This window comes from Martes martes, assembly GCF_963455335.1.
Source record: "Martes martes genome assembly, chromosome: 4".
NCBI lineage: Eukaryota > Metazoa > Chordata > Mammalia > Carnivora > Mustelidae > Martes > Martes martes.
In genome coordinates, this window is record NC_137891.1 from 134131375 (window position 1) to 134143661 (window position 12287).

General features: G+C 34.1%; 1 protein-coding gene across 1 annotated transcript in view; it reads left to right on the forward strand.

Annotated features, from left to right (window-relative positions):
• Positions 1 to 12287, forward strand: part of ANKRD13C (ankyrin repeat domain 13C) — a 98342-nt gene that overhangs the window by 50294 nt on the left and 35761 nt on the right. Inside the window, exons 6-7 of the mRNA XM_080800334.1 lie at positions 4901 to 4967; positions 9700 to 9844. Coding sequence (XP_080656460.1) covers positions 4901 to 4967; positions 9700 to 9844 — 212 coding nt within the window. The remainder of the gene's footprint in view (positions 1 to 4900; positions 4968 to 9699; positions 9845 to 12287) is intronic.

Consider the following 12287-nt stretch of genomic DNA (forward strand, 5'->3'; position numbering starts at 1 on the left):
TTTTCAAAATTAATACAGGTGTATGTGTGCATGTATATATACACACAAATGAATACATATATGTATATTTATCCTCAGAATTATTTTTTAATAGGATCATGCCATTATATCGTTATGCAATTTGTCATTTTTACATAATGTATCATAGACATATTTCCACATTGGTTCATGAGGAAGTACTTTATTTTAACAAATATATAATAATGTATAGCATGAATGATTAAAATTTTTATAGTGTTTTTTATCTCTAAATGTAAAGTTTTGATTTCTAATATAATCATTTTTTTCCAGCATTGTTACAACTCTAGGTTATTAGGTTAGTTTTGGCTCCATCAAAATCACACATGATTTTTTTACACTGTAGACCTACCTTGCCTTTATGCTTTATATAACATTCAGAGTCCTGGTGTTTTAGAACACTGAGAGAAAAAGGGATTTGTAGTAGCTTTGTAAAATAAAAGAACTCCAAGTCAGATTGGTGTAAAACCTGAATACTATTTTTTTTACCCCCACTTTTTTTTTCCATCTGTAAAAACCCCAGGCCTGCTTGGCAATCTTTTTTTAAAAATTTTATTTATTTATTTGACAGAGGAGATCACAAGTAGGCAGAGAAGCAGGCAGAGAGATGAGGAAGCAGGCTCCCTGCTGAGCAGAGAGCCCGATGTGGGGCTCGATCCCAGAACCCTGGGATCATGACCCGAGCCGAAGGCAGAAGCTTTAACCCACTGAGTCACCCAGGCGCCCCTGCTTGGCAATCTTATATTGAAGTAGTTCCTTGAGTATATTGGCTCTTTAACTGATTCTCAAGAAATTGTTAGTAGTTTAAATTCTAAAATAGTTTATCTAAAAAGTTTATCTTTTAAAATGTTTTAAAATATTTTAAAAGTAATGTTTCAGTTATGTGAAGAAACAGAAATGTATGTAAGCACTGCTGAAATTATAAATATATCTGTAGTTATAAACTTTATAAATATTATATGATCAAATTTATGACATAGCAACTGTGGTATTGAAAGTATTGCTTCTTGGGGAACTTGACTTTGATGCAAAAAAGTCAGCACATCTGTTTTATTGTTGATAAAGGATTTTACTGATTTCTGTCAAAACTACTAGCATCTAATGGTTAGATATCATGTGTAATTCTAAAAACTAAGCTCACTGGCTATATTTAATTTAGAAACTTTGGATTTAAAAAATGCAGGATAATCCCTATTTTTAGATTTGATTAATCAGCTTTTTTCTAGAATTTAGGTGTGTTTCTCTGCATTGTCAAAGCCCCTAATACTGGGGTACCTGGCTGGCTTAGTTGGTAGAACATATAGCTCTTGATCTCAGGGTTGTGAGTTCAAGCCCCATGTTTTGGGCATGGAGCCTACTTAAAAAAAAAAAAAAAGAAAGAAAAAAAAAGAAGGAAGAACTTATAAATTCCCTTTGCAAACATAAAATGCTACATAAATATGACACTTTATTTTTTTTAACTCTGATATTAAAAAAAATAAGAGCAACCCAGAAATAAGGGAAAGTTAGGAAATACTGAGATCCAGGATTAGGTTTAATTAGAGGTAGTAGAGCATGCACACCCTTTCTCATACTGTTATATCTAGTGTTTGACTGAAAATTGCTTCAGACTTGGCTATTAGCAAGTAAACTAAACTATTCCAGCTTAGGTTTTTTAGGTATAGAAAAACTTTAAATCAGACTCAGAAGTACTGGCTCCTATCTGATGTGGCAAATCATGTATCTTGCCCAAGTGTCTTCATTTTTAAATGAGGTTAATAACTACCACAGATATTGCAAACTTTTATTTTGGTGTGTAAGAAATGAAACTATGTTTTTGAAGGAAGCCCTTTTTAAACCTACTGCAAAACATTAAATAATTTGTAGCGTTGTAATAATCATGACTTCAAATTTAGGTTTGTGTATATAGCACATTTAAACAGAAAAACTAATCTTTAAAAGTTTCTTTATCTCATAATCTACAGAGTATCCATTCTGTATTTGAGACTATTATTTGTGTATTGTAGATGGAAAATACTAGGTTTAGAAACTATTCTTAAGATCAAGGCATAAATGACAGGAAAACCATTTTTTTTTATTATGTTATGTTAGTCACCGTACAGTACCTCATTAGTTTTTGATGTAGTGTTCCATGATTCATTGTTTGCGTATAACACCCGGCTCTCCATGCAGTCTGTGCCCTCCTTAATACCCATCCTAGCAACAGCAGTCAGACAGCAAAAAGAAATAAAAGGTATTCACATTGGCAAAGAAGAAGTTAAACTCTTTCTTTTCACAGATGATATCATACTTTATGTGGAAAACCCAAAAGATTCCATCTCCAAATTACTAGAACTCATACAGCAATTCAGTAATGTGGCAGGATACAAAGTCAGTGCATAGAAATCAGTTGCTTTCCTATACACTAACAATGTAACTGTAGAAAGAGAAATTAGAAAATTGATTCCATTTATAGTAGCACCAATAGCACCAAAACCCATAAGATACCTTGGAATAAACCTAACCAAAGAGTACAAGGATCTAGGAACTACAAAACACTCATGAAGGAAATAGAAGAAGATACAAAAAGATGGAAAAACATTCCATGCTCATGGATTGTAAGAATAAACATTGTTAAAATATCTGTGCCGCCCAGAGCAATTTATACTTTCATCACCATCCCGATTAAAATACCAAGAGCATTTTTTAAAGTGCTGGAACAAACAATCCTAAAATTTGTATGGAACCAGAAAAGACCCTGAATCAAAAGGAAGTATTGAAAAGGAAAAACAAATCTAAAATTAAAATGTAGAGACTCTTCTTTTTTCAGTTCAGTGAATTATGCTACCTTTGGAGTGCTATGTTAAACTCTCAGATTATGCTGAGATAACTTAAGATAAAGAGACCTCGATTGTTCAGTTTATATGAGGGAGGAAAAAAGTCATCACAGAATTGGGAAAATGCAAATTGCCCTGTTTTTGGAATGTATTAAAAGCTAGCAGGAATCTTTTTTTTTTTTTTTTGTCTATGATGTTCCTTTTTCCCTTTTTATTAGCTTTTGCTTTTCAATTCCTCAATTTATTTTGTCTCTGTACTTGTCTGTTCCTGTGTTTCTGATTTTTGATAAATAAGTATTGATACATAATTCTAAATTTTGTTTTGTTACCATAGGTTACCATACTACTTCAAAAGATGCAATAAATTAAGTTAAATTCACAAATTAGGGTACTATCTTTAATTATCTTTTTCACGCTTTACTAAACACTTAAGGACAGGAAAACTGGATCTTGATTAAAGAGCATTAAAGAAGAGCTTTAATCATTTATATAAGATAAATGCTATTATTGCTATTCTCAACTTCTGTTGTTTCATATGAGGAAAGATTTTTATCATATAATGATTACTGAGTCATCAAAAAGAAGGAAACCTTGGCATTTGCAATGACATGGATGGACCTGCTGGAGGGTATTGTGCTAAGTGAAACTAGTCAGTTAGAGAAAGACACATACCATATGATTTCACTCATATACGGAATTTAAGAAACAAAACAGATGAACATAGGGGAAGGGAAGGAAAAATAAGATAAAAATTGAGAGGGAGGCAAATCGTAAGAGACACTGAACTCAAGGAAATAAGTTGAGGGTTGCTAGAAGGGGGTTGTGTATGGGGAAGGGATAATTGGGTGATGGGTATTAAGGAGCGCACTTGATGTAATAAATGCTAGGTGTTATATGCAGCTGATGAATGATTAAATTCTACCTCTAAAATAAAAAAAAAATAGAAAATGACTTATATTCTCTGACTAGGGTCACTCTTAGTTGATATTCCCTTTGAGCAGTAACTTATTTTTGTATAAAGAAATGTCTAGAAAACTATATTTAATGCTGAAAATCATGGATTATATGACCTCTAAGAATTAAAAAAAGACATTGATATATTAATACACCTTTTATGTTAATTAGAAAATAATGATGCTTTTTAAAAAGTTAACTGAAAAACTAGCCTTTAATTTCTCTGAAATTTTTGTTTCTTTTTAACTGAGGTTGATTTATCATTCATTTTTAAAATGCTGAATTTTGTAAAATATGCATGTAGTATATCTTGTACATACATATTCTTATATACATATGTATATGTGATGTGATCTTGATTTCAAGTATTTTGAACTTCACATTTTGGTTTTTTCTTCTTTTGTATGTGGTAGCTTAGTATAGCCTGTATGCAGATTTATTAATCCAAAGAATAACTGTATTTCCCAAAATGTAAATATAGCAGTTAATAAATAATAAAAATATCAGAATATGCTTGTGATATGAATATGAACAATACTGGATATAGAAATCTGTAGGTAAATGTATGATTCCATTTTACAGATTTTGAAACTAAGGTGCAGTGAGCTTAAGTAACCAAGATCACATGTTTGTAATTCAACCTCAAATTAGACTATTTAGCTCTAAAAATGTCTGTGTTTTTAAAATACACATTGCTTTTCTACTATTTAATGAGGTTATATTTAAAGGATCAGGAAGGATCCAGGTTCATCAGGTTACCCATTCAGGATGGTTTGGTTGTCCTAGGGCACTGTTTCCTCATCTGTAATAATGTCCTACAATATGAACCCAAGAGTGACACTGTATTGACTCTGCTGTTCATGTGTGTGTTTGTGGGTGGGTAGGTGGGCAGAGTGGTGAACTATATAACAATTCCAATTAAATAGTAGATTTTTGAAGTTGCTCAGAATTGCTTTATATATTATTTTTAAGTGGAAAATACTATTTTAAAGGAAATTATTATGATTTTAGTGAATTAATAAAATGTTTAAGTTACTCTTTTTCTAATTAAGAAATTTGTAATGTCTCAAAACTAAGTAGTTATCTTTTATCTTTTCTTTTTAAAAATACAGTGCCTTTACTTTCCCGAATTCTGCCTTCTGATGCATGTAAAATATACAAACAAGGTATCAATATCAGGTAAGGTGATTAGATATTTTTCTGAGTAACAAAAAATTGAGATTTAGAGGAAGGTTTTCTTTCTATATTAATAGGTTACATTTGGATGTAGTATTTGATAACTTAAACATGCTGTAATATATTCACAATATGTTATCTTATTTGAGACATCGTATAGAGAAGAAACCAAAGATAAAATCTTGACTAAATCAAAGGTATTAACTCCTATTCAACTGCAGACTAACTAGGAGGCAAACAGAGTGAAGATCATGAAGATCTTAAAATGGGAAGATCTAAGGTGGTTATCTCTCTGATCCTGACTTTTTAAGAAATAGGGACACACATAAGGAATACCCAACTCTTGTTCTTTTTTCTCAATCCCTCTCATACCCCTCCCTCCTCTGCCTATCCATTTAATTACCTATTTAATCATCTATTCCTTCTAGGGAACACTTTAAGGCTAATTTTAATTTTCTTCTTTTTCTTTTTAAAGTTAAGATTGATTTTTGGGTCTGATGGTATTTATTTTACTCATTTTACTTTTATCATTCCTTATATCTTAAACTTTATATTAATATAGGTATATTTAGGGGTGCCTGGATGGTTCAGTAGTTAAGCATCTGCCTTTAGCTTGGGTCATGATCCCGGGGTCCTGGGATCGAGCCCCACGTTGGGCTCCCTGCTCAGCAGGAGGCCTGCTTTTCCCTTTCCCCCTCCCCTTGCTTGTGTTCCCTCTCTCACTGTGTCTCTGTCAAAAAATGAAATAAAATCTTTAAAAAAATACAGGTCTATTTATAAATTATACATATGTAAGATGTATATAATACTAATGAATATGCCAACTTTTATATATATATGTGTGTGTATTTATAAAAAATATATATATATATGTCAATAATTTTGTAAATCTGTGTCTCTCCATGTCTCCAGAATATTAATTTGGACATGTAAAGGTCTAGAACTGGAAATATCTTGAGACTATCTCATAAAAACTCTTTGTTTTAGTATTACTATTTTTAAAGATTTTATTTATTTATCTGACAGAGAGAGACACAGCAAGAGAGGAAACACAAGCCAGGGGAGTGGGAGAGGGAGGAGGAGTGGAAGGCAGAGCTTAATGACTGAGTCACCCACATGCCCCCAAAACTTTTCATTTTATAGATGAGAAAATTTAGAGAGGTGAAGTGATTTTTATAAGAGCATATTGTAAATTAATGGCTGGGTCAGGACCTTTGACTTCCTATTTGTTATCACCATGTCACAAGGTAGAAATTTTAGAAAGTCAACTCTGAGATTTGTTAAGGGTTATGTTAAATTATAGTGAAGAGATAATCTTTAGTTGAAAATAAGTTCTACAGTAATTGTCCTCAAGCAGTAGAATTTGATTAAGGTGGAAATTTCTGGTTTTTGTTTTTAAAAACAACCTCTTCAGATGTTTCTAATTATGGAAGTACTTAGGTATGTTAAATTCATAGTCCGTATAGAAACCTTGCAAAATACAGAAAAATAGAAGAAAAACTAGGAAAGGATTTGATAATGATGTAGATTTATTTCAGCAGCCTATTAACATTATATTATGATTTTTATCAAAAATTATTCATCATTTTAACAATGTTTAGGTGCTTACCAAAGGTAGTAGATAATTTGGGAGAACATTATTATTTTCCATATGCTACTTTTAAAAAGGTTAGTTTTAGTTCTGAGTCTTAAATGTAGGATGAAAGGAGCTTCTTTAAAAAAATTATTTCACATTTATATATGATTTTATAAGTAAATGATATGCATATTACATAATAAATAAAGACAATAAAATAATTGTGTCAGAGAGTATAGAGTAATATAAAGTAAGAGGAAGCTACTATAATTTATCAAGATGCCCACACCTGGGGCTTACAACCAACTGAGGATAAAGGAGATATGTGATAGGTTCTAAAGCTCTCATTACCAAGTTTACCAGATTAATGGAGAGGCTGGGTTTTAGGATGTATGACAAAGGGGTTTTTTTGCATAGATGAGAGGAACCTAATAAAAAAAAACCCATTAAGATTAAATAACTTTCAAATGTAAACATCATGAGATAGATTTTTTTTTTAACATCACTTCAAATGAAACTGAATTTTAAACTATGTTCAAAGAAATCTTTAAAGTTTACTTGTGTTTCATGACAACCATGTGATCATTTAAAATATCTTCTCTGGTGTCAAGGAGAAATGAATACTTTAGTGGAAATAGGAAAGTATGAGTAACTTTATTATTGAGAATATTAGTAAACATTTCACTGTTAATAATTATGAGGCATTCTGTAACCACTGACTGAAATGATCAGGCCAAACTTTGCCTATTTTCAGGCTTTTCCTGTCTCAAGAGAAGGCTCTATATTCTTTTTCATTGTTACTTGGCATTTTTCAAGCTTTTATCTCAAAAAGAATGTTTCCTGTTTTTTTTTTAACATTTTCTATTCAGATTTTTGCAGTTATATAATTTTTTTTCATGGCTAATCACATGGCAAAAATTAAAAATATTTAGACTCAAACGTTTAAAGCAAGGAATAGTTAATACATTAAAATGCCATCATGGTAATTATATCCTTATGAGGCATGTGTAATACAGTAGGCCATCTGGTATGTCAGGGATATTCCAGAAAAGGTACTGGGCAGTCTCCTTGTAATTGCAAATTATAAAAACACAAATAAAAATTGGCTATGAGTGATTTTAGGTATGGCTAGATCTAGGGTTTCAAATGTCACCATGTCTGTCTGTCTGTGTCTTCCTGTTTCTCTCTGTGCATCTCTTCCCTCACTGTTCTCATCTCTATCCCCTCCTCGTATCTCCATTCCTTCCAACCCACTACTACTTTTATCCAGTATAGGCAAGAAGGAAATGGAAGCAGGAGATTGTTCTGTTTCATTCCCTCTTTTATGTGGGGTGTGGAGTTCCTGGTAGCTGAAGTTTGAAGTCCAAATAGACCACTTAAATAAAAAGATCTTTTCCTTTTTTTTTTTTTTTTTAAGATTTTATTTATTTACTTGACAGAGATCACAAGTAGGCAGAGAGGCAGGCGGGGGCTGAGGGGGGGGGTGTGTGTGAGGGGAAGCAGACTTCCCACTGAGCAAAGAGCCCGCTGAGCAGAGAGCCCGATGAGCGGGACTCAATCCCAGAACCCTGGGATCATGACCTGAGCTGAAGGCAGAGGCTTAACCCACTGAGCCACCCAGGTGCCCTTGATCTTTTCCTTTTTGATATTATCAGTAGCTTACATCTTACAGAGGTAGGGGATGAGCCTCTTTTGCTGTCATTATTTTCTCTTATGCCATATATATAGGTAGTAACAGGGTATATTTAGTAGTACAGGCACTAGTAGTACAGTAGCAGGCCCCTGGAGGTGGACCAGGAGCTAGAATTCAGCAATAAAGCAGCAGGCAGGATTCACCCCTTCAGAAGTTTGTGACTTGCTTTTTTTTTTTTTAGGGTTTCTTGATTTTATTCTGTGGGGGTGTATACATTTTATATGGTTTAGAAAGGAGACCCTTGTATATAAGGTAACCAGACTTCCCTCTTTGCTCTTGGTTCCTCCCTGTTATCCTAGCAAAATTATTAATAGTATCACCTTTACTTTTAAAAGGTAGTAGTTTTATTGATAAATTTATAGGTAACCACAGTTACTCTTTTGAAGCAGCATCTAAGATATATTCCAGTTGTCAGATTTTTCTGTGTAGGGAAAACAAGAATGCTTATTTCCTTTGCCTGGAATGAGAATTGAATAACTTAAATGAAGTAATGAATTCTTAGAAACTCAGTAGCTAGGGTATAATCAGCAGCTCTTAACAGCTGTGTCAACCCATTTTTTAGATTAAGTACTGTGTTTTAAGTAGCCAGTAAGAGAGATCCTAATGTGATCTACAAAGCCTTCTGAAAGACTGAAGCACTTTGGGGGGCTTGTGAACTTTTCCTTTCTAGTATATTCCCGAATTTCAACAAACCGTGGTTTGTGTGATTTATTTGAGACCAATCCATTGGGCCTAGACCATGCCAGGTCTTAGTTACCAAGGAGTACGATAAATACACAAGTTTGTGAGTCCATGACTCTTTGGCACATAAATGATCCATAAGGTTTTTAGGCTGTGATGATGGGAAAGAGACTGCTGATCTGAACCTGGGAAGTGGAACAGAAAGGACAAGAATTTGGAATAAGTTAAATGATTTATCTAGTTGAAGAATGAAGCCAGGTTTGGTATTAGATGGCTAGGCCTAAGGCATAGCTGTAGATCAAAAGAGCAAGACTGGACACATAGTCCTTAATCTGAGAATGTGGTCCATCTATTGCTGTATGTGCCCTTCCTATATACTCTCATGAACTAGCAACATGGTCTTGTTGGGATCAAAGAATGTTAGACAAGTCTGCTTTCCATTAATTCCCTTCACAGTTGAAGTAACTTTTATGGAGTAGCTGCAGCAAGAGCAATGGTAGGGAACAAGGTATAGTTATGGAAATATTTGTGAACAATGTGGAAACAATCTTTTTCTTGTTGGAATAATAAAGTATATATTCAGGAAATGAAACATAGGAAAAATGGAATATACATTTAAATATTCTTTCAGTGTTTTTAAATAAAATACTTTAGCTTTTTACTATAAGTTTGACTTTGAAATATGGTGTTAACATCAATTAAACAAGCAACAAAGCTTGTTTAATTATCATAGAGTTTTATCAAAATTTTATTTGTCAGGTTTCTCATCTATCCGTCTTTCACAGGCTTGACACTACTCTCATAGACTTTACTGACATGAAGTGCCAACGAGGGGATTTAAGCTTCATTTTCAATGGGGATGCGGCACCCTCTGAATCTTTTGTAGTATTAGACAATGAACAAAAAGTTTATCAGCGAATACACCATGAGGTGAGCATGTCATCTTGTCAGTATTTCTCTAAATGGTTTTTTAAAAATATCTATGTATGCAACCAAACGTCAATGTAATTGTTTTCAAAGTCTTAAAGTATAGGTGAGATGGTTCATTTCCAGTGCTTTCATTTCTTTACTAATAGCTTTAAGGTTTGTTTGTTTGTTTGTTTTTTAATATTCTGGTCTTCATCCTGATCATTCCATTGAGACCATTTGCTCATAATTCACTGATGATCTTCTAGTTACATGAACTCCAACTTCTTTTAGTTTTCATTTGTAGCTCTGATTTGTTGCACCTGTGCCAGCCCTTTTACCATTTATTATCTTGCTACCTTAGCTTCTTTTAATCTTGCTGACCATCTCCATCCCCTTAGTAGCAACATCTCTTTTGGCTGTCCGTCTGTACTCTTTTTTGTATTCTTTTACTGTCCTTAACTTTTTGGCTACTTTATCTTCTCCCTCTTAAAATACAAAAATATCTTCCTTCTGTTATGTCGTATCTCCCCGTTGGTATTGCCTGTACAACAACCACTGAAAAATCATATACACGTTATCTTCATCCTTTGTTCCCTGAATGCCCTGCTATAAACCAAAGAAAAAGTTTTTCCTGTATCTATACATCATATATAGCCTTAAAAATGTTTTAAAATCAACATTTTATCTTACCACTGTTGCTTTGCTTTTCTCTTCTTTCTTCTCCTCTCTTCTCTTCGCTTTCCTGGTACCTAACACGGGGCTTGAACTCACGACCCTGAGATTGAGACTGAGCTGAGATCAAGAGTCAGATGCTTAACTGACTGAGCCACCCAGGCACCCTGCTTTTCTTTTTTTTTTTTTTAAGATTTTTTTTTTTTTTTTTTTTATTTGACAGATCACAAGTAGGCAGAGAGGCAGGCAGAGAGAGAAGGGAGGAAGCAGGCTCTCTGCTGAGCAGAGAGCCCGATGCGGGGCTCGATCCCAGGATGCTGGGATCATGACCTGAGCCGAAGGCAGCGGCCTTAACCCACTGAGCCACCCAGGCGCCCCATCACCCTGCTTTTCTTTTGTTTTTGTTTTTCAACACTTCATTTCCCTATATAGTCATTCACCACATCCTGTGGCTCCTTCCTTAATATCTCTTAGTTTAGACCCTCCTACTACCATGCCTATTGATGAGACCTTAATTACATTGTATGTGTACTACTAAATACTTTCCTAACTGGCAGTGAGCAATGAAGATTTAGATTGGAAGAGGAGAAGAAAAAGAAGGTATTCCTTGTGGAGGAAACAGGAGGAATAAAGTCAGGGAAGTGGGAATGAAAATGGTATGTTTGACAAACAGAAAAGAGGTCTGACTGTGGTGAAGGTTTCTGTTACTGAGAGTGGGAATGTGGTTTGTGGAAGGCTTTAAAAGCCAGATAAGATAACAGGGTCTGCGGTAGTTGGCAACAGAGAATCATGGCTTCTTAAATAAGGTATTGATTTGATCCACATGTAGTTTAAGCGCTTTACAGCTTTTTTCATTAAGTATTTAAAATAATCTATCAGAGCAAGTAGTAGTATTATCTCCATTACAGATTAGAAAATTGAGGCTTATAGATGTTAAATGACATCTTCAAGTTCACCACAGCTAGTATGTAAGATGGGTTGGGAAAATAGGGAGATTAGAGGTAGGGAACTTATGGAAGAAGTTTTTATTTTTTTACAGTTCTACAGTTGAGTAGTGATAAGGCTCTTAACTAGGATTGTACAATGAATACCTAAAAAAACTATGACTTACATTTCCAAGAATGAAAGATTGTGATTTGGTAGTAGTTTGAATGTAGTGAATTAAGAATTAGAAAGATTTGGGCGCCTAGGTGGCTCAGTTGGTTAAGCAACTGCCTTCGGCTCAGGTCATGATCCTGGAGTCCCGGGATTGGGTCCCGCATCGGGCTCCCTGCTTGGCAGGGAGTCTGCTCCCTCTGACCCTCCCCCTTTTCATGCTCTCTCTCTCTTACTCTCAAATAAATAAAAAAAAATCTTAAAAAAAAAACAATTAGAAAGATTTAAGGGTAAGTATAGTGCTTCTGCCTTGAAGAGTGGAATGATGGTGGTGCCAGTGATAGAACTGGAAGATCTGGAAATGTATATGTTTGATGTTTTAGATGATGTTAGTTTTGAGTCATTTGCTAAAATCAATGTACTTACTTCAACCCTGTCTTTATCAGACTTCTTGGTCTATTATTGGTAACTTAGTTCTTAAAATTATAATTTCCTTACGATTTGACTTTGGTCAAACGATCTTTTCCCTTCTCTTCTTATTCTTTGTTGCCTGTTCCTTTTTCTCTGCCATCTCTCTTTTTTTTTTAATATTTTATTTATTTATTTGAAAGACAGAGATCACAGGTAGGCAGAGAGGCAGGCAGAGAGAGAGGAAGGGAAGCAGGCTCCCCACTGAGCAGAGAGCCCAGTGTGAGAC